At 37.1% G+C, this 22571-nt stretch overlaps 1 protein-coding gene across 5 annotated transcripts in view; it reads left to right on the top strand.

The window, feature by feature from the left end:
- The window catches only part of cnot2 (CCR4-NOT transcription complex, subunit 2), a 145050-nt gene extending 124999 nt beyond the window's left edge, over positions 1 to 20051 (top strand). For all 5 annotated transcript variants that reach the window (XM_072551693.1, XM_072551692.1, XM_072551691.1 and 2 more), the window contains 7 exons: positions 2382 to 2502; positions 2620 to 2776; positions 5510 to 5571; positions 5685 to 5734; positions 12760 to 12860; positions 13052 to 13196; positions 18920 to 20051. In XM_072551693.1, the coding sequence (XP_072407794.1) occupies positions 2382 to 2502; positions 2620 to 2776; positions 5510 to 5571; positions 5685 to 5734; positions 12760 to 12860; positions 13052 to 13196; positions 18920 to 19006 (723 nt within the window). In that variant the 3' untranslated portion in view covers positions 19007 to 20051. The remainder of the gene's footprint in view (positions 1 to 2381; positions 2503 to 2619; positions 2777 to 5509; positions 5572 to 5684; positions 5735 to 12759; positions 12861 to 13051; positions 13197 to 18919) is intronic.
- The last annotated feature ends 2520 nt before the right edge of the window (positions 20052 to 22571 follow it).

Raw genomic sequence — 22571 nt, 5'->3', positions numbered from 1 at the left:
CCTTAGTTTTAGACTTCTGTAGGGGAGTGGAATTATCTTCTCTACATCTAACCTATAGACTGTGTAGGGAATAAAGCAAGTGAGTACATTTCATGGCATGGCCTCCATCATACTATACAGTAATAACTCTGTGACACAGTTTATTAACAGTGCTTAAATGCCTTTTTGCTGCATTAAGAGACACTCATGGGTGCTTTATTACTTAGTTTGTACAATTCACAAACAGTTATAATGCAACAGTTAAAGTTTACTTGCAGCTAGATATGGGCAACATCCAGACTAGGACTGGTGTATGGTATGTCTCTTACCAAACTTTGCTGAGAAAGGGTCTTTCTACTGTCCTTTGGTGTTTAATGGTGCCACTATCACTGAATCTCCCACCGTTAGCATCTCGCAATCACCATAGCATAAATGCTGGAGCTACTAGAACAAGTCAGAAATTGGGTATTCTGCAACCCTTCCATGAAATTCAACATCCTTATGCCCTGGCACGTTGTAGCTTTAGTGTCTGCAGTATGCAAGACATACTGCAGCAACTCCTCAAATTTTCATCAATACACCTCTAAAACTTGTGTTTTCTACCATGTTAAAGGACAAAGGTATTATGCATTACTCTAGGTCAAGTTGGCATAAGGAAGGAGGAAGTGTTGGGTGGATTAAGGTGGACAAGTCCCACGTCCAGATGGGATCTATCTCCGGTTACTGAGGGAAGCGAGAGAGGAAATAGCAGGGGCCTTAACAGATATCTTTGCAGCATCCTTGAACACGGGTGAGGTCCCAGAAGACTGTAGAATTGCTAATGTTGTCCCCTTGTTAAGAAGGGTAGCTGGGATAATTCAGGTAATTACAGACTGGTGAGCCTGATGTCAGTGGTAGGGAAGCTGCTAGAAAAGATACTGAGGAATAGGATCTATTTACATTTGGAAGAATCAGTGATAGGGAACATGGTTTTGTGCAGGGAATGTCATGTCTTACCAACTTAATAGAATTCTTTTGAGGAAGTGACAAAGTTGATTGAGGGAAGGGCTATAGATGTCATATACATGGACTTCAGTAAGCTGTTTGATAAGGTAGGTTGATGGAGAAAGTGAAGTCACATGGGTCCAGAGTGTACTAGCTAGATGGATAGAGAATTGGCTGGGCAGCAGGACAGACAGAGTAGTAGTGGAAGGGAGTTGCTCAAAATGGACAATTGTGGCCAGTGGTGTTCCACAGGGAACCAATGTTGTTTGTGATCTAAAGGAAGGTATAGGTGGTCTGATTAGCAAGTATGCAGATGACTAAGATTGATGGAGTAGCAGATAGTGAAGGGGATTTTCAGAGAATGCTGCAAAATAAAGGTAGATTGGAGAGTTGGGTAGAGAAATGGGAGGTGGAGTTCAATTCAGACAAGTGCGAGGTGATGCATTTTGGAAGATCCAATTCAAGAGTGAACTATACGCTAAATAGAAAAGCCCTGGGGAAAATTGATATACAGATAGATCTGAGTGTTCAGGTCCAATATACCCTGAGATTGGCAGCACAGTTGGTAGAGTGGTCAAGAAGGCATATGGCATGCTTTTCTTTATGGGACAGGGTATTGAGTACAACAGTTGGCAGGTCATGTAACAGTTGTATAGGGCATTGGTTTTGCCACGTTTCGAATACGGCATACAGTTCTGGTCGCCACATTACTAAAAGGATGTGGATGCTTTGGAGAGGGCGCAGAGGAGCATTACCAGGATGTTGTCTTGTATGGAAGGTGCTAACTGTGAAGAGAGGTTGAGTGGATTAGAATTATTTTCATTAGAAAGACTGAGGTTTGGGGGGACCTGATTGAGGTCTACAAAATCATGAGAGGTGCAGACAGGATGGACAGCAAGAAGCTTTTTCCCCAGAGTGGGGAACTCAGTTATTAGAGGTCGTGAGTTCAAGGTGAGAGGGAAAAAGTTTAAGGGAGATGTGCATGGAAAGCTCTTTATGTAGATGGTGGTGAATGCCTGGAACATGTTGCCAGTGGAGGTGGTAGGGGCGGGCACAATTGCGTCATTTAAGATGTATCTAGACAGATGCATGGGCAGAGAGCAGAGGGATACAGATCTTTCGCAAATACATGACAGGTTTAGATAGTGGATCTGGATTGGCGCAGGCTTGGAGGGCCGAAGAGCCTGTGGCTGTGCTGTAATTTCTTTGTTTTTTGTTCTTGAACACAGTCGTGTCAAGCCTCGCAGTATCCCGATTTTGGCATCTAATGCTGTTACTTCACAGTCACTGGATTAGAATCCGAGAGCTTCTTATCTAACAGCACTTATGGAATACTATAATTTATATGTGAATATTCCAAAATTGCAGATTTTCTTTGAGCTGTTTATTAACCTTTTTTTCAAAAATTTCAATTACAGAATCTGAATACACCAGGAAAAAATGTATCTAGTACAGACGGGCCCAAATTTCCTGGGGATAAGAGCTCAACGACGCAAAACAACAATCTGCAGAAAAAAGGGATCCAAGTATTATCTGATGGTGGGTGGTTCTATACGGCATCAAAATTATAACTTCTTATTCAACAATATTTCCAAATTCTGGAAGTCTATACAATTGGAAGATCATTTCTTAACGTTGTTTTTTCTTATTATTTAGGCCGAGTCACTAATATTCCTACGGGAATGGTAACAGATCAGTTTGGAATGATTGGACTTTTAACGTTCATTCGAGCGGCAGAGACTGATCCCGGCATGGTACATCTCGCGTTAGGCAGTGATTTAACAACACTAGGCCTCAACCTAAACTCTCCAGAGTAAGCAGCATTACCACCTTCTGCCAATCTTATGCTAAGATCATTGCATACTTTGGAAAAAGGACAGTGTGTAATTTTTCCATAGATCATTTGTTTACATGTTTAATTAAAAAAAGCAAACTGCCAGATGAGTTTGCAGCTTTTCAGTTGAATGTTTTATATAATAATTTACATTGAATGTAAACCAATAAATTGATGCTAATAAAAAATGTTGGAGAATAGAAGAATCCAAAACTATCTGGAATAAAGAGCTAGTGTCAATAATAGTGACCATGAAGCTATAGGATATTAAGCAAAACTACCTGATTCACTAATGTCTTTTTATGGAAGGGAATCTGCCTTCCTTCCCTGTATCTTCCATCTTCCCTTGAAAGTGACTTTGGCCACTTAGTTGTATCAAATCGCTACAGAAAAGTAAAATATTAGAATTAAACTGACCACCCAGCATTCACGTAGGTGCCAAAAGTTACAAAGACCCATCTCGCCCAGTTGGCTTTGCAGAGTCCTCCCTACTAATGTCTGTAGACTTTGTTCAAAATTGGGAGAATTTTAGTCAGGGCATCCTGGCGTATCCATACTCATGAAGCATAGCGAATGTTTCAGACTTCTCTACCCTGGTAGCTGGGTCAGTCTTGTCCCTAGCAACAGTACAGATCAAGCAGAGATGGTGACATGTATACAATTAGGAGGATGGCCTTGGGAGTCCTCAACATGTCTTTATCACATGAAGTGGCACAGTGGCTCAGTGGTTAGCACTGCTACTTCAGTGCCAGGGACTCACGTTCGAGTTTGCACATTCTCCCTGTGTGTGCATGGATTTCCTCCCACAGTCCAAAGAAGTGCAGGTCAGTCGAATTGGCCATACTAAATTGCGCATAGTGTTAGGTGCATATTAGTAAGAGAGAAATGGGTCTGGGTGTGTTACTTGGAGGTTTGGTGTGGACTTGTTGGGCCGAAGGGCCTGTTTCCACGCTGTAGGGGAATCTCATCTTAAAAAAAAGCATCTATGTATTCGGTCAAACACGAGTTACCATTTGCTCCTAATCAGCTTCCCGAGTGTTGAACACCACTTGGAAACACTCTGGTGTTACCAGAGGCATGGAATGCATTCTTATTGGGAGACTTCAATGTTCATCACCAAGAATGGGAGTGGCTTAAGTAACACTACTCACAGAACTGTCGGCATTTTGAAGGGCTTCCTCTGCATTGTAAAATAAGAATTGAAGATGTTTGCAGTGTACAGTAGCATATGCAATTGCTCAGATACTGAAGCAGCCCAAACCTGTGTGCAGTCAGACCTGAATAACATTTAGGCTCAGGGTGTCCAGTGGCAAGAAACATTCTGACCATACAGTTAATGACCATTTCTAACAAGAGAGAATCTGAATGTCAAGAGGAGGTGGTTAAAAGCATTACCATTGCTGAATCTCCATCATCAACATTGTGGTTGCCATTGACCAGACTTTAACTGGGCTAGCAATACAATTCATGTCTTTACAGTAGCAGGTCAGAAACTGATAGTGAATAATTCACCTTCTGACTGTCAAGTCTGTCCACAGTCTGCAAGGCATAAGGAGGAGGGTGATGGAATAGCACATGCCTTAATTGGCACCCCCATCCATTACATTCCCTTCACAATCAGCTCAGAGTGGCAGCAGTGAGAACATATATAAGATACAGTGCAGCAATTCGCCAAACCTTAGAAACCAGCTATATTAACCACCCAGAACTCCAAGGGCTTACATGAAACACCAGCGTCTGCAAGTTCTCCTCCAGAGTAAACACCATTCTGGACTTTAAACCATATTGCTGTATTTTTCCTGTCATTTGACAAACTTACTAAAAATTTGCCCCTTCTCAAATGTTTTTATGGATCTGCAGCAAATGTGAGCTTTGCTCACTTTCAGAGAATAAAGCCCATGATCTGATAATTGCCAACCATGTCCTTAGTTCTTACCTGTCACAAGTTACATTGTATGTAGGTGTCCAATGGATAAAAAAGTTCTAACAAAATCACTAAATTGATGGAGATAGTCACCAGCATCCTGAAACATGTTATCAGGTTCAAATCTTAAAGCTTTATATACAGCTTTTAAATTGCTGAAATATCATACTTGCTGTTGGGTATGTCTTCTGAACAATTGCACTGAACCATGACCTCGTATCATCTTGGATACTCCTTATTTTTTGGAAAACTGCATAAACTTTAGGAATATAGTTGATTAGGTGTTTGAGATATAGATTTTGCTATTTACTGCATTTGAAGCTTTGAGTTCTTTTTGATTGGAGGTTTATCTTCTGTGTAGTTTATTTATTTTTGCTGTTTTGCAAGATGATGGTCCAAAGGATTTCATCTTGTTTAACCATAATTTGTTATTTTTCATTGTAATGTGTTCTGTAATTTTATGACAAATGGTTTTCTATGCTAAAAGCATTGACCTGGTTCTGGTTTGGATGCTCTCTTGTGTCACGTGTGAATGTGCTGCTGTGGGATATCATGCAAAATATTAATACAGATCTGTCTGTGGATACTGTAGGGAATTGCTTCAGCATTGGATTCTTTCTTTCCAGTTTAGCAGATGTGAGAGTAGTGCTCCTTTTTGTTCAAAAATGTTTGACTGTACAACTCGAGTAACTTCTCAATAAGGGCTTATCAGGTCATGTTCAGTGATTCAGCAATCGACTGTTTTGTTAGATCAAGAATCTGTATGATTAATTATCAGTATTTTACAGAAATCTCTACCCCAAATTTGCATCTCCTTGGGCATCAGCACCCTGCCGACCTCAAGATATTGGTGAGAATGGCAATTTTATCATTACTATCAATATAGTGGATCTTTATTCTGTTCATTCCTTTAAAAATTTATACAACTTAAAATAACTGATCAACACTCATCTTCTTCCACAGATTTTCATGTTCCCTCAGAGTATCTAACAAACATACACATTAGGGACAAGGTGAGCATATTAAATACTGGAAAAACTAACTTTAAATGATGTAGATAATGTCATATATTCTGTGTCAAAAACTTGAGCTACTGAAGCTGCTAAAATCACAATATTTGTGTGTCGATTAATTATTTTGAGCCCATTCTTTGTTGAAATTTCTTGAGAAATATATGATAGTGTCACATGTTCCCAGTGGCTGGATTGGTAAATGGACATCCATTGTGCAGTTGAGTAATGCAAGCACACCCTTTATTCATTCGCCAATGTGGGCTGCATTTGGCTAATCATAGATGAGATTAAAAGAAGAACTAGGATGGATGTCAATGATAGGGCTAGGAATAGGAAAACACACACAGTTATTCAGACCAATATGTGGGCGAATTGTGAGAGAATTGGGCGACACTGTGTCTCAGTGGTTAGCAGTGTTGCCTCACAGCACCAGGGTCCTAGGTTCAATTCCAGCCTTGGGCAACTGTCTGTGTGGAGTTTGCACATTCTCCCCGTGTCTTCATGGCTTTCCTCCGGGTACTCCGGTTTCCTCCCACAATCCAGAGACGTGCAGGATAGATGAATTGGCCATGCTAAATTGCCCATAGTGTTAGGTGCATTAGTCAGAGGGAAATGGGTATGGGTGGGTTACTCTTTGGAGAGGGTCAGTGTGGACTAGTTGGGCCGATGGGCCTGTTTCCACACTGTATGGAATCTAATCAAAAAAAAGAATTGTATTATGTTTGGCTGTGAAGTGTCTCAGCCTAACACTGAGCCACCTGGCCATTTCATTTGTTAAAAATGACTTACATAACATGTTATCCTCGGAAACCCAACATACATGAAACAGATTTAGGTATAAACTGTGTATTAAAAGGTACAACTGTGAATTTGTAGAGGCTGTTTCATTCTGTTTCTGCCCAGAATGAGAGTGGCACTAGCAGCTTTCATTGTCCATCTACTGCTGCAGTTCCCCTTGTGGTGGCGCATTAGTGATAATAAGCAAGTAATTTCAAGATATTGATCCAGTGTGGATGAAGGAATGATAATATTTTTCCAAAGCAGAATGACAAAACAGGAATTTGAAAAGGTCCTGTTCATATGACAGTGCTGCTCTCCTCCTCCTTTTTAGATGTCATGAAGCTTGTGGATACTGTTAAATGTTCTTAGAAAATTGATACAGTACATTCAATACATAGTAGGTACTGCAACAACAACATAGAGGGGACAGAGAAGAGTGATTTTAAGGCAGTGGTTTCACAGGATCTTCCTCAAGTAGTGAGCAAAGGGTTGATGCTGAATGACAGAGTAGTTGATCAAGATTTTCACGATTGTTGTGGCTGCAGTCTTCCAGGTGAGAGATGAGAAGTCTGTCACACGGCTGATGTGAAACTAGTAATTGAAGATTTTGTTGTCTAATGTGAAATTTAAAAGTAACACATGCTGATTATTCTATAAGGAAGAAACACATTCCCGTGTTGTGAAATATTATTCTAGCATTTGAAATAGTCATGCTCAATCATTTTAACCCTGAGCATGCTCTGTAGTGACTTATTTGTGAAAGATTCTGTTGAATTCAAGAATCTTTTTTTTTCTTTTGCCGGCAACATTGTTCTGAATGTTTACTTTTCATGAATACAGGAATATGATGTCAGAAGTGGTGCTGAGGATTATTGTACTGATTTATAAATGGAGTAGATTAACTTTACAATAGATGTAGTACAATGTTTAAGAATCAGTTGTGCATTTTCCATCTATTAACATTTGCAAATTGAGCCTTGCTGTCAAATTCACTTAAGGAAACAAAACATTTAACAATTTTTCTGTTTCATTAGTACACCTTAAAATTAAGTGTGAAGGATAAGCATTGAAGAGTACACAATGTAATTTGAGAATGTGTAATTAACAGACTTTATTACCCTGTTGGTATAACGGTTTAAATATATCATGATTGGCCATACCTCGTACAAAATAACCTTATGCTTAACATACAAGATTGGCACGAAGTTCATAAGGTTAATTTATGTTGAGATTTCTTGATTAGCTGACAGATTAAAAGTATCAAACAAGTCTAGTCAGTATATACTAGCTCACAGCTTGTTTGCCTGATTTTTTTGTCAACTTGGCAGTTTTGTTTTCCTCTGATTACTTGCATTTACTTCAGATACCAGTATAATGAAATTCTGTCCACAAGTGCTGGATCTGTCTATTATCGTCGATCCAGCTTTGCACATCTGTCATTCCATCTGGACTTTGAGCTGTTGTGACATATATTGCCTCTCTCTGACTGGATTTCTCAAACCCGAGTCTCACTTCTAACACTTTGGAATCTTTGTTTAATCAGTTTTTTTTCCTGTACCAATTGAATTTTCCCCATAATTCTCTTCCTTTTTTTCCCCCCTCAACAGTCTACCTGGAGTGCATGAACACCCAACTGCCTAGTCTTTCGTTCTCCATCTGCCACAATGTTTCTGCACCCTGGCTACTTGCTTGACATTTAATCTACTTTGTCCTTGACCTCAAACAAATAGAGATGGGGGCCACATCCAGGCAAACATGAGACATAGTCTTGACCACAAATTGTACAACTGGCTGGACCACAGCAGGCACCATTAGTTCATATTCACTCTTCCCAATTTCTTACGACTTCCAGATCATCCTAAATTCACCATTGTTCCAACATAAACTTTTTAAACACTCATCTCTGCTCCTTTAACTTCACTTTGTTGCAAGATACTCATTAATTTCTTGGTCACTAATATGAAATGATTTGATGACAGCAAGATAGTTCTTCTGGAACCTGACCAGTAGCTAGCACTGCCAAAAGCACAGTGGTTAGTTTACATTATTGCTGTTTGAAAAGTTAACTTTCCTGTTCGCCTACATTTCATTGGTGATTATAGATCAATGTCTAAAATTGCCTTAGGACATCCTGGGGTAACAAGGACTGCTTATATACTGCTATAGTCTATAAACTCCAAGTTAAATCACTTTATTCCTTCTATTCAGCTGATAAATCTGAGTGCTACATTTTAGGACAAAATTCACCTTTAGTGTTATCACCTTAAGTAAATATGCCAATAACTTGGAATTTAATTTTGAGCCCAAAATCTGACTTGTTTGTAGCTCTTAATTAATTTTGTTTTCCCAGTACAGGTATGCATCCCTTTATCTGAAATGCTCGGGACCAGCTGCTTTGCAGAAATCGGAATTTTGTGATTTTTGGAACTAATGTAGCGCCCCCTGTAGGGTGCAGGGCAGCAACCCATAATCAAACATAAATACTGTACTGCAGCAAAAACGTATGAATACTGACACTAAGCAGGATAAATAAAGACTAGAAATACTACCACACTTTATTTGTAGTGTACTGATAAATGAAATACGTTGACCATAAATATTCAACAACGTTTTATTTCCATAAACAAATTACAAGAAAAACATTCAGGAAAACTGAACCGTACAAAGCTTATTTATAGAGTAATATATACAAATTCATGAAATACATTGACTGTAGATATTCAACAACATTTTATTTCCATAAAAAACATTCCAATAAAAACATTCGGTAAAACTTAAACATACACAGCTTCAGCACGATGGCAGGCGGCGGTTTTAAAGGCTTCTTCAAGTGTCATCTGTCTCATTAACATAGGTTTCTGTCTAAGCAATTTCTCTTTGATTGAGTAAATTGCCATAATCTCTTGCTCCCTGATAAATGAACATTGTTCAAGGTCAGCAATTAACTGATCACACATTTTCACCATATCGTCAATGGGGACTTTTTCAATTGTGTTCACTAACTTATTGTCATCATCACTACTATCCTCACATTTACCTGTACAGGAGCCCATATTTAAAACCATTTCAGCAATGTTCCCATCGCTTAAGGAATGCACGGCAGGCACATCATTGTCAGTGTTCAGTATTTCTTCGATGTCAGCTTCATGTAATTTATTTATGCTTGCGTCCAATAAATTTTGTGCGTAAGTAACAAGGCTTGCTATCTTTTTTTCTTCAGTGAAAAGAAATCCTTCAAACTCTTCATCTGCAGGTATATTTCCAAGAAACATCATTGTAGGTCAGAGTTTGTTAATGTTACTTTATCAACATCATTCCAAGCATTAGCAACTGCGTAAATGGCATCCTTAAGACTAGACTCTTTCAGGAAGTCTTGAATTCCTACCCCTCTGTTGACTGCAGCAAGCATACTGTTTAAAAAATAGTCTTTATACTTGCTCTTCATGGAACATAATTCCTTGGTCACAAGGCTGTAATACCGATGTCACATTAGGGGCCAAGTAAATATCAAAAACATTACTTTTTACAAGCTGTTCAGCAGGGGGATGTGCAGAGCAGTTGTCAAGGAACAATAAAATTTTACACTTTTTTTCTTCCAGTCCAGCTTGTCTGCAATGAGCTCGTGCTGCTAGTACGAAGTGTTTACTGAACCTGTCAGAAAAAATTTCTCACGTTACCCATGCTTTCTTGTTTGCATAATAATGCATAGGCAAATTGTGTACACCTTTAAGACATCTCTGATGTTTGCTTTTCCCAGTCATTGCTGCGGGCACACACAAGGTGAAATTGGCAATGACACACTCAAGAATAGTTAATCTGTCTTTAGTTTCCTTAAAACCCGTTGGTGCTCTCTCATTAGCCTTTGCTAATGTATTTCTCGGGACATAGGGCCAGTAAAGAGCTGTTTCATCAGCATTGTAAATTTGTTCAGGACTAAGGCTTTTGTCAGATATTAGCTTGGCAAATTCACCAACATAATTTTTAGCTGCTTCATAGTCAGTAGATGCCTTTTCGCCACAGGTTTTCAGGTATTTCACACCATTACGCTGCTTAAATTTCTGCAGCCAGTCTTCTGAATATTGATATTCACCTTTAATGTTCAGTTCTCTGGTATTTTCGAGTTTGCTTCATGACCATCAAACCAGTCAGTGACATACGTTCATTTCTTTGTTGTTTAATCCACTCCATCAACACATGGTTAAGGTCTTCATTTTTTGCCCTGAGTGTTTTCCTATTTTTCATTAGTTGATGGTCATCACTGTCACTATAAAACTTCAGTAACTTGTTTTTCTGTTACTTCAAGTCATAGACAGTGGTAATTTCGACACCATTTTCTTCAGTAAGATGCCGCACAGCTACACTACGATCACGCTTCTGTAATATTCCACTTTTTGCGTTATTGATAATGACAGATGCTTCTTTTTCTTTATATTATTGTTAGCCATGCATGTACTCTTTTTGACATTTTCACTTGAAAGTTAAACAATTTAGCACAGTAAAAACAATACACAACTGTCACTTCTGAGTGCTGGGCCACACCGCCATGTGGGTCGAGTGTGTGCAGCCTTCGCCTGCCAAGAAAACCCTGTTATGTTATGCAGATGTTACTGACGCTGCATGCTCCATGAAAACCTTTGGTTTTCAGAACTTTTTGGTTTTTGGATGCTCAGATAAAGGGATACATACCTGTATTAAGAAATCCGAATCAAACTAGATATGAGTTCAAATTCTTTTTGACTTCGCCTGCTCTTGCATATCTTGTCCAGACAGTGCAACTTGTATGTTATTTTTGACCTCTATGGCCTAGGCCTCCTGGCACGAGTTGTGAAAGACACTTTGTCCTCAGACTACTTTCTGAAATAGGTGTGATTCTTCATATTAACTGTTCAATAATGTCTTGAACGATTGTCATAAATATCCATATTACTCTGCTTCTCAGATTTGAATTTTTGCTATTGTGGTTTGTATAAATCTAAAGCAAGAGAAGATCACTGCTTTGAAATCAATTTGACAGACCTTATTTTATATCTAGTTCAAGTCCCATGGTGTTTCACAAAGGGAGTCAAAACAAGCCTTGTGTTGATGTTAAATTGTGAGCCTGTAGATCTAATTCAGCCCACATTTAAGCTGAATGAACTTAATAATAAGTATTCTGTAAAGTAAAACAACTTGCTGCAATTTAGAAAACAAAACTGGAGTGTAGCAGTTTCTCTGCAGTATACGTAGAGGCACTAGGAGATAAAACTGAAGCACTGTATAATGCCACTATTGGTGGAATAATGTAACCATAACACAAGTAGTTCACATAGACCAATTCCAATAACTTCCATTGATAATCTATTAGCATAGGAAATATATATATATTATATATGCATTTCACATAAGCATTATCACATATAAATTGACGCTGTCTCAGAGAAGGATCCATTAGGCGAATTAGCTAATTGCTTGAGCTTGGCCAAAGAGTGGCAGTGGTACAGAAGCTGATGAGTTTAGTGAAAGAAGAATAGACATTGCCATTTAAAAATATGAAATGCTATCAAAGAAGTGCGAGAGAGAGAGTGAAACACAAAGTAATCTTATTTTTCCTTTGGATGCGATGTTGAGTCAAGGCCACATCTGCCTCCTTGGTTGGATATAAAAAATCCCATGACCATTTCAAAGAGGAACAGGCAACTATACCTAGCGTTGTGGCCAAAATATATCCCTCTGGCATCATAAAAACAGATTACCTGGTTAATACCACATTAGTATTTGCAGGAGCTTGTTGTAAATTGACATCTATTTACAAGTGATTACAGTTCAAACATATAACATTGTCTTAGACACTGAGATGTTGATGGCTATGGAAAGCATTATACAAATGCAAGTTTTTCTTGTTTTTCTAAACAAAGTGTACACCAATAGGATTTTTAACATATTGCATGATTATATACTCCTGCATTGACAGCTATACTTCCTTTTTAGTTGGGTTGTATTTGCTGGCAGCAGCCAGCACTTTGTGCCGATTGTGTGGTGATATTCATCTTGAAAGATTAACAATTACGGCATAATCAGAGTGTGAGTACTAAATTACATAATTTGTATATTTTGTGACTCTATGCAAAGCTTACAGTCATGTTGCAGAATTTTTGTTGATACCCTGGCCCACTTACGTACATGAAATATTTGAAATCTTAAAAGTAAGGTTTTAAGCATTATATTTGAAATGTAAAATAAAAAATCAACAATAATTTATTTTACAGCTCGCTGCAATAAAACTTGCCCGCTATGGAGAGGACCTCCTTTTCTATCTATACTACATGAATGGAGGAGATGTCTTGCAGTTACTTGCAGCAGTAGAGTTGTATGTCCTTTTTAAATGTATCACTTTATTTGAATGAAAATTTTCTGTGGCCTAACTGACATTAAATTCTGTTGATCCTTATTTACAATTTTAAAAAAAAGTTGTCATGCAGCAGTTTGTTTGTTGAATGTGTTTAACTTAATTAATACTTGTGTCTTTTCTCACAATATTTTTCTTGTTATAAATGGTAGATTTAACCGAGACTGGAGGTACCACAAAGAAGAGCGAGTCTGGATCACCAGGGCCCCAGGAATGGAGCCAACAGTAAAGACCAACACCTATGAAAGGGGGACATACTATTTCTTTGACTGTCTTAACTGGAGAAAGGTTGCTAAAGTAAGAGCTGATGCGCTAATTGATTTTATATAATACAGAAATTATTTGATTGTAAAGGAGCCAGATAAATTACTAACTTGATGTTTCCTTGAGATTACGTATCATCTGTTTGCTGGAAACAACCAATGTGTTTTGTATACAACATTGTGTATTTTCTGCCCAGCAAATTTGGTCTGTGGTTCTCAATAATAAAGATAGCTGAAATAGCCTAAATTTGTGTGCTGTTGTTTTAACCCTTGAGACTGTTGAATGCTGTAACACCTTCTGTACTCTCAAGGCTATTACCTTTTTGAAGACTTCACCTCATGCACACTGGACCCAAATGTGCAGCGTAGAAGGGTGTGATTGGCTTACTGTAGCTATGCAGTAACTGATTTTAGTCAATTGATTTTATTACATTAGCCTGTTTTTATTCGGTGTCATTTCATGCTAAATTGTAGTGACAATATTACAATGAATCTACTGATAGTTGGCTACAAGATATAAATGTTATTTTTGCAAGTTAAACAAGACCTGTTTAATGGAACATAGTCTGTATTCATATTTCACCCAGACCCATTTTATCTGCCCCCTTGTGCTCAGTTTTATGTAAGGATACTAAACAGAACTTTAGTATTGCTGAAAAAGACAAATTAATAAAGTTTGGGTCATGCATTTATCACATTTGCAAGAATACCAGTTTTAAGGGGAGCAATATTATATAATGAGAAGAGAGTGCAGATTTCTTGGCAAGTGAACTGCATCTGCCAAATAGAATGCACCAGTTAGGTTTTGACCAGAGTCAACATGCCTGGCTTCAACTTAGTCAACTGCTAAGCTTTGTTTATTAGTCAAAGGATAAAGGGAGAAGGAGGATGAGAGTACATGATCATATTGAATTACCTACTTCTCCTATTTTCTATGTTCCTATCTAACTGATGCAGTCTCCATGGCAATATCTCTGCTGATCAGAGTCTAGTTGCCAACACTTCTCATACATTATAAAGTATTATTCCCGTTTACTTTAATATTCTTATAAATATCCTGATGAGTGCTAGATGGATATCTATTACAAGGTGTATCTTGTTTCAACAATATTTAAGTTAATATGAAACAAAGACTGCAGATGCTGGAAATCTAAAACGAAAACAAATTGCTGGAGAATCTCAGCAGGTCTGGCAGCATCTGTGGAGAGTAAGCAGAGTTAGCATTTACTTTGCTTTCTCTCCATAGATGGTACCAGACCTGTTGAAGTTCTGCAACAATTTCTGTTTTTAAGTTGGTACTAATTACTTAGATTGCATTTTTACTTTTTCTTTCAAACTTTTTAATAATGTTTCCATAATTTTCTTATGTGATTCCTCCATCCTCCTGTTTCACATTGACTCTATGAATCTATATCTAGGCTTATAGAGACGTCCAGCACGGAAACAGACCCTTTGGTCCAACTTGTCCGTGCCTACCAGATATCCCAATCCAATCTAGCCATGTTTAAATTCTTCTGTTCATTGAGAGGGATAATTTGGAGTTATTTGTTTTTTGCCACTGGCTGATTGCATAATCTTACCTGATCCTGATTTATTGAAGAGAAAACACTTGAGCCTGTCTAGGCAATTTAACTTTATCTGACTGTGTTAGCTTATTGTGGGGAGTAGGCCAATAATTACAATGTGGCCAATCACCTTCGGTACCAGAAGCTCCAGGTTCAAGAACAACTCCAGAACAGCACAAAAGAGTTTTAAAAACATCAAATTATTTACCTAAATATTGAAAAATAAAAATAGAAATTCAGCTGTACTTGGAGGTAATTGCTAAGTATTTTACTTATGCTGATTGTGATGACATATTTCAAACTACTTAAATGTCACACAATGGGTTTTGCACTTCATGTCAAATGCAGATCATGTTACTATCTAAAAGACTTACTCAAATGACTTTTGGCTAGAGGCATAGTTTTGATATTGCGTTTAAAGCAGAAAATGGATTGAATCACCAGGATCAGATCTCCAGAGTATTACTTAAAATCTAGATGCCCAATATAATCAAAGCAAAAATAGCTGTCTGTCCCTACAAGCATACTGTTTTCACATGAGTCCCCAATTTCAGTGTCTGACCAATGAAAACTAAACTATTGTGCTGCAAATTCCATACAGTTCAAAAGAAGAAAGCTGACATGTTGGTAATGATAATGAGAATATCTTAAAGGCTGATTTATACCACACATTCAGCACCTGCCCAATTTAGGAAGTGCAATATATTTGTTGTTACCCAGAAAAGAAGTTGGGAGCGAATCAGTTTTCTTTCAAAGGATATATAGTTGTGCACAGCTTCAGTTTTAGATTGGTTAAAGTATAACAACATTTTGCAACTCTCCAGTAGTCAACTAACTGATCTCCATGCTAAAATATTAATGTTTTGTAATAAACAGCTGGCAGGATAATGAAAAGTTTTGTGGAATTTGGCAGCTACTGAGTAAGTCTTCAGAATGCATTGGAGTGTCATACAAAACTTTTGTTTCACTGATCAAACAACAATACCAGCATCTAGTATAACTCAGCACCTTTTATTCACATTTTCAAAGTTGTGTATATATTTGCAGTAAAGGGATAATTTATTGAAGTTTTCACAAACCATTGAAATAGTTTTATTCCAATTAGCTCTATTAGTTAGAATTAAATAGTTTGCATATTAAAATACTAGAAAATCTTTAGAGTTTAAGGAAAACAAAATTCTGAGACCAAAAGTTCTTTTAAAATTTGACTGTTGTGTGAATTATATCTGTAGCCTTCAATCTAGGAGACAGCTCTCTACAGATCAAGTGGTATAAATCAGAGTTGGCAGTTGCAGTATACTTCAGGCACTGGATCTTTATCAGTGAAGGCACGTGCAGTCAACCAATGTTTACTGAAATTATAGGTCTTTCCTTTTTCGATGAATTTCTGATCACAAGTTCCAGATTCCCATGAAGTAGCTTTGGATTACCTAAAAGCATTGTGTAGTAATTTGTGGATCTGTGTTCAATTTGAAGCGATAATACAAACCATTTTTAAAACTACTCTGACTGCTTTATTCAAGCACTGTGGCAATATCAATCCATCACTGTTAATGCCAAACACCATCTGTTCCACTGAGTTTTCACCACATTGAAAATCCTTCCCTCTATAGAATGAACTCCCCAAAATGGCAAGAAAATCATATGTTGGTGATTATACATGATATTTTGAAAGGAAAATCATCATTTTAGTACAATGGAATTATCTTTAAAATGCAATACTAACAAAACTTCATTTGGTAGTACAGTAATGGAGTCAGAGTTACACAGCATGGAAAATGACTTTTCGGTCCAACTCATCCATGCTGACCAGATATTCTCAATTAATCTAGTCCCATTTGCCAGTGTTTGGCCCATATTCCTCTAAGCCCTTCCTATTCATGTACACATCCAGATGCCTTTTAAATGTTGTAATTGTACCAGCCTCCCCACTTCCTCTGGCAACTCTTTCCATACATGCACCACCCTCTGCATGAAAAAGTTGCCCCTGAGGTCACATTTAAATCTTTCCCCTCTCACCTTAAGCCTATGCCCTCTGGTTTTGGACTCTGCTACCCTGGGAAAAAAAACCATGTTTATTCGCCCTGTCCACACCCTTCATGATTTTTTTAAACCTCTATAAAAGTCACCCCTCAGCCTCTGTCGCTCCATAGGGAAAAAAAGCCCCAGCCAGTTCAACCTCTCCAATTGCTCAAATTCTCCAATCCCAGCAACATCCTTGTAAATCTTTTCAGAACCCTTTCAAGCTTCACAGCATTTTTCTTAGAGCAAGGAGACTCAGAATTTCAATTTTCTGTGAACCAACATTTTATTAAAGCTTTTCATCATGTACTCATCAGGACAATTCATAAGAATACCAATTCAAGGGGAAGTCAACATTTATACTTCATGAGAGGAGAAAAGAGACTCTTATGCAATATAAATGTTGGCTTTCCCCTTGAATTAATATCTAGTGAATTGTCCTGATGAAAAGCTTTGACAAAATGTCTTCAGAATTACTCAAATGCTTGCTTTAATTCAAAGAATAATGTGTACTTGTTACAATGTATCATCGTGTTTGTTGTTGTAGTGAGTAGGACAGAACAGATCACTAATTTTAACAAAAGTTTCTAAGAGGACTATTTTGTTGCAATGGAGTATGCGGTGAATGCCAATAATTCAGAAATTGAATGTATGCAGAGATATTTAATAATGTCTATAAAATGCAAGCTGTTTTCTTAAGCTGGTTGAAATGTTGTAATTTGTTGCTTTATTTCCTGTCCCCAGGCCCATATTCAGGATTCCCTCAAATCTGTTCATTGTTACTCTTCGATCTATTTGGTGGACATCTGAGACTTCATCCACTGATAGATTTTCACACTCATTTTATATAGTGTCTTTCACGACTTCAGTATTCCAAGTACTTTTAGCCAAAATAGTGCTTTGGAAATGTAGTAAAACTAGTTACTTGAGATTCTACAAATAGAGTTAAATAGCTTGATGATCCATTTTTGACCATCTTTGGTTGATGAATGAAATTTTCAAAAGATCTAATTTTCGATGGGAGAGTGGGTGAACATTGCATTCGAAAGACAGTACTTGCGGTGGTATAGCATTACCTTATTCCTGCAGTGGATCTAGCTGCTGAAGTTGGGTGTCTTCAATAGATCTTCGAGGAGAAAGTGAGGACTGCAGATGCTGGAGATCAGAGCTGAAAATGTGTTGCTGGAAAAGCGCAGCAGGTCAGGCAGCATCCAAGGAACAGGAGAATCGACGTTTCGGGCATCAGCCCTTCCTGAAGAAGGGCTGATGCCCGAAACGTCGATTCTCCTGTTCCTTGGATGCTGCCTGACCTGCTGCGCTTTTCCAGCAACACATTTTCAAGCTCTGTCTTCAATAGATATCATTGAGGTACTTTCATTGGGTTAAGTCTGACACCTGATAGATGCTGATGAACTCCAGTTGCTATTTTTGTACTTTCAGACTATTTACCCTCCAGCAACTTTTCTCCAGCTTGTGATGGGAGAGTCCAGAGAAATAATTTTCAGTTTCCAACCAAAACTCTGTTCCCTTATTTTTTCATTTCCCTCCATGACCACACTCTTATGCTATTCTAACAAGTTATTAAATCACTTTCTTTAATTCAACAACAACCTAGCTGCTATCAAATTCCATCAATAAAATTGTTCACTTCTACCCATACTTCAGCCACCACATTGCTGAAACCTTAGGATATGTTTTGAGAGCAGCAGGCTTGCCTATTTTGACAATGCTGTCAGCCTCACTTTGAACCATCCAAAATTTTTCCACAATTGAAACACCATCACATGTACCCTGTCCTTTATTATCCCTCCTTTATTGTGTCTAAATCATCCTCTGCCCAAATTGTTGCCAAATTATATCAGTTGCATATTTCCACAAAACAACTCCAAAATCTTTGTCTTTGTATATAAATGTTTCTGATATTGGGCCCCTACTAATGAGACATTTTAGAACTGTAGTCCTTTTTGATAGAATTTCTACCTTTTTTTTCTATAGCTACTACTTCCACGTTAAAGTTTGCCTCACCAGTGGCATTCTTTAAATTTAAATTGGGTTTTGTATATCTATATACTGATGTTGGCATCTAAGGATGTATGCTGCGTCTTGTTTTCCTTTTAAATGGATGTTTGCTGCCACATGGCTGACTGTTTGTTTCTTTTTGCAATTTCAGGAGTTCCACCTGGAGTATGATAAACTAGAGGAGAGACCTCATCTGCCGTCATCTTTGAACTACAACCCTGCTCAGCAAGCCTTCTAAAGACTTTAACTGTTCATGGGGTATGGCTGTCTCAGCACAATACTCAAACTGCAGAAACCGAAGTGGCTCAGGCATCCTGGTTTTTATTCTTTGAGGATCTGGCAATTGGCTCATGTGGATGGATCGACATTTTGAAGTCCTGCCTTAGTAATTATGTGCTGCCCAACACAACTGAATTTGTATTTTTTTGTTTTTTTTTATTATTTTGAGCAGGGTATGTTTAAAAAACGACACACAAAATAATTTCAGCCTAGAGGCAGATTTTGTTCTGCTGAAGGACAAGTGGACCGACAACATTTTCATTGCTAAATTTCCAAAGTGTAAAAATTTAAAAAGTTTGCATTGTCCATTGTAGCATTACTGGTAATAATAAAAAAAAATGTTTAGTGCATTTTTATGTGAAGATCCTCCTTGTATTTCATTTGGAAAGATAAGCAGCCTGCATTTGATTTGTTCATTTTACTACCCCTAATGTTTTTGAATGGCATTTCTGCCAAGTTAAATGCAAGAACATTTGACTGTTTAAGTGAATGTTATTGCCACGACCTCTGGACATTTTCCACGGTTGTGTATCACTGGGCTTCATCTTTCCAGAATGAGCAAAACACTGTCCAGTCTTTGTTACAATTTTGTAATAAAAGTGTACATTTTTTTAATTTTTGGACATCACATGAATAAAGATATGTATGTACGAATGTGTATATATTATATATATGACATCTATTTTGGAAAATATTTGCCCTGCTGTACCTCATTTTTCGGAGGTGTGCATGGATGCAATACATGAAAACAGGACATTTCGGGAACTGCTGAGCAGGGGACCGCTGTGTCGCCCTGTGCACTTAAGGGCCAGATTTTCAGCAGCCAAGGACATCCATACCCAATTGAACATGATGGGACTTCAGGAAGTGAACTGAGACAATTCACAATGGCTGGTTGAACAGCAGCATTTCATAGGAAAAAAAATTAAAAAAAAATCAATCTTGTATTTTCTGACCACATTAAAGCTTCTTCTCTTTGTAATAAAGTAGAAAAGCTGTCCTAACTGCAGTGTTGCCTTTAATTTGAAATTGCTATACAATGTCTTTTTTAATTTGTGGCATTGATTATAATGATAGAATTTTGAATTATTTGTTGAAATGTCCACTTGAAGAGTGGTGTCTTAAACATTTTGCTCACTAGATTGTACTACAACAGGTAAGTGTTTTGGTTTTGAATCTGTTGTGTGCTTCATTTATAAATTTATAAACAGCCGTGAGAATCTTTAAAATCGAAAGTACAGCCACTCATTATACTTTAATGATTATTTTGTATGGTATAGGTCTGTTTTAGCTCAGGTATAGCCCCTAATCTTTTTGGGTTTGAGAAATCCTTTGAGACATAGAACACTATATTTAGGACTTTAAATATTGAAGTGGGAGAATGTTTACTTACTAAGTATACTTTTGCTTAACTGCTCCATACAATCTTTTAGTGCTCATCCACTGAAGAGTCAGAACTGTTAACTACTGAGACTCAACCACAAAAGGCATTAGTATGCATTACACAATCCTATCAACATGCAGTAGTTCAGGAGCAATTAAGGTAGGCTGTTGTCATTTTTCCTGAGAAGGGAAACTAGTTACCTTACTGAATACTTGCAAAATTTTTGTCGCATCTTTTTAGAAGTTGATTTAGATTTAGATTTTTGCCTTAGATTTTTGTTTATACCCTACAGTAGTATTGATCTCTAAGTTCTTGTATGTTACACACTGGTGTAAACAGTCATATCCGTGTCTTTACTATTTTAAATGGTTCCATTTTTACCATCTTGCAGGAACAGTACCTGAAGTCATATTTGTGCAGTGTTTTGTGAATGCATAAATATTCAAAATTTAGATGTCAAATTATTAAAGAATGGCCAAAGCAAATTTTCACCCTTCTAAAAACAAACTTTTCACACAAGATATTATTATAAACAAAGAATTGTAACATATCAATTCCATCAGTCCAAATCGTGGTTTCGTTCTGTAAATTTTGCATTTCCCCCTTTAATTTTTCTGTATATCAACAGGTGTACTTCAGTGCATGCACCTAGTTTGATTTCTGCAGTCCATTTCTTTCTGTTCCTGTAACATGAAAGAATTCCAGCAAATCTTGGAGCACTCAAACTTCAAAGTTTAGCAAGTAGTGAAATGTTCAATTTCTGTGATAGCATTTTCATGTAAGTGTAAAATGGGTTAAAAAAATTTAAAATGAAGAGATCACTTCATTTGTACTCCTAGTTACATTATTTAGAAGCAACGGATTAAGAGTACTTTTAAGAAACTGCATTGATCATTAATTTACCTCTTTTTAAGCAGGGCCAGGATGGGTGATAGTAATGACAAATTAAACATCCAAATTGCTAGTTTAACAAATCACCTTAAAGACTTACATTAGACTTCTAATGGGAAATTTGATATCATTCACAAAAGTCAGATTGGATATTTCAGCTTCAATTGATCCTGTTAATTCAATAATTGTAAACAGGCATAATAAATGAATGATTGCAATAGTATTCATTTTTTTAAAAAATCTCCCATGCAATAAGCTAATGTCAACTGAATTTTAGTAATTAAATTGCTTTGTGTAATTTCTCTAGTTCAAGATTGCTATGCATAATCGATTACTAAATTTAGTAACCTGAAATCAAAATTTCAAAAATTTGTAGACTCTTTGGAAAGATTTAAAAAATTAATGCATAGATTAAATGAAAGGATTATATTCAGTCTCCCTGTCATAGAGACTGCCACAACTGTTCAACAATAAAGATACTGCCAGATGTAAATTTTCTATGCTGTCCTCATTAGATTTCATGAGGTATTTTACTTTCTTCTCATTTACTTACCTTGACTTATTGGTTTTTTTTTGAAAATTTGAAATATTCTTCAATTACTTTCTCACAAAATTCTTAATTTCAATGAAGTGGAAGCAGGCAATAGTGACATTTTCATAATGATTAGTGCGATTTCCAAAGTTGAAAGAACTTTGAGAAATAGCTTAAAAGATGTTTATAGAAAGAAAAGCACAGCTTTTTTAAAAAAAGTGAGAGGTAGCATTATTTGTAGCAACAAATGATCATGGTCCAGCTATTTTTGCTTTCATTGTGTTTTTCAAACATAAGTGCATGCCTCTTTTGTTGCTGACCCAAATCGGTACACAAGTATAGTGACTACATAAATATCTCTTTTTCCAATTTTTAAAATGCCGTTTAAACATTGCAGGTACAACAACACAAGGTAAGTCAAACAAACTATTTTAATTGCTTTTTTGAAATGGTTATTCTCTCAATTAGTAAAGGCATCTTGTATAAATTGAACTTCCACCATCTGTGGATGCAGTTCCTTGGTTGTAATAATTACAGAACGACATTTTAGGTAAAGAGGGACTTGCATTTGTGTAGCAATTTCACAAAGCGTTTTATACCCAGTGAAGTTTTTTTTAAAAAGAAATGCAAGTTATTGTTTTAACAAACATAGCAACCAGTTTATATGGAATATTGTCCCACAATCTAGAGTGTGGTAATGTCTAGATAACATGTTGG

The sequence above is a fragment of the Chiloscyllium punctatum genome, chromosome 32 (assembly GCF_047496795.1).
Source record: "Chiloscyllium punctatum isolate Juve2018m chromosome 32, sChiPun1.3, whole genome shotgun sequence".
Classification (NCBI taxonomy): Eukaryota; Metazoa; Chordata; class Chondrichthyes; order Orectolobiformes; family Hemiscylliidae; genus Chiloscyllium; species Chiloscyllium punctatum.
The sequence above is the reverse complement of the archived record's forward strand: the minus strand, read 5'-3'. Positions and strand labels throughout refer to the sequence as shown.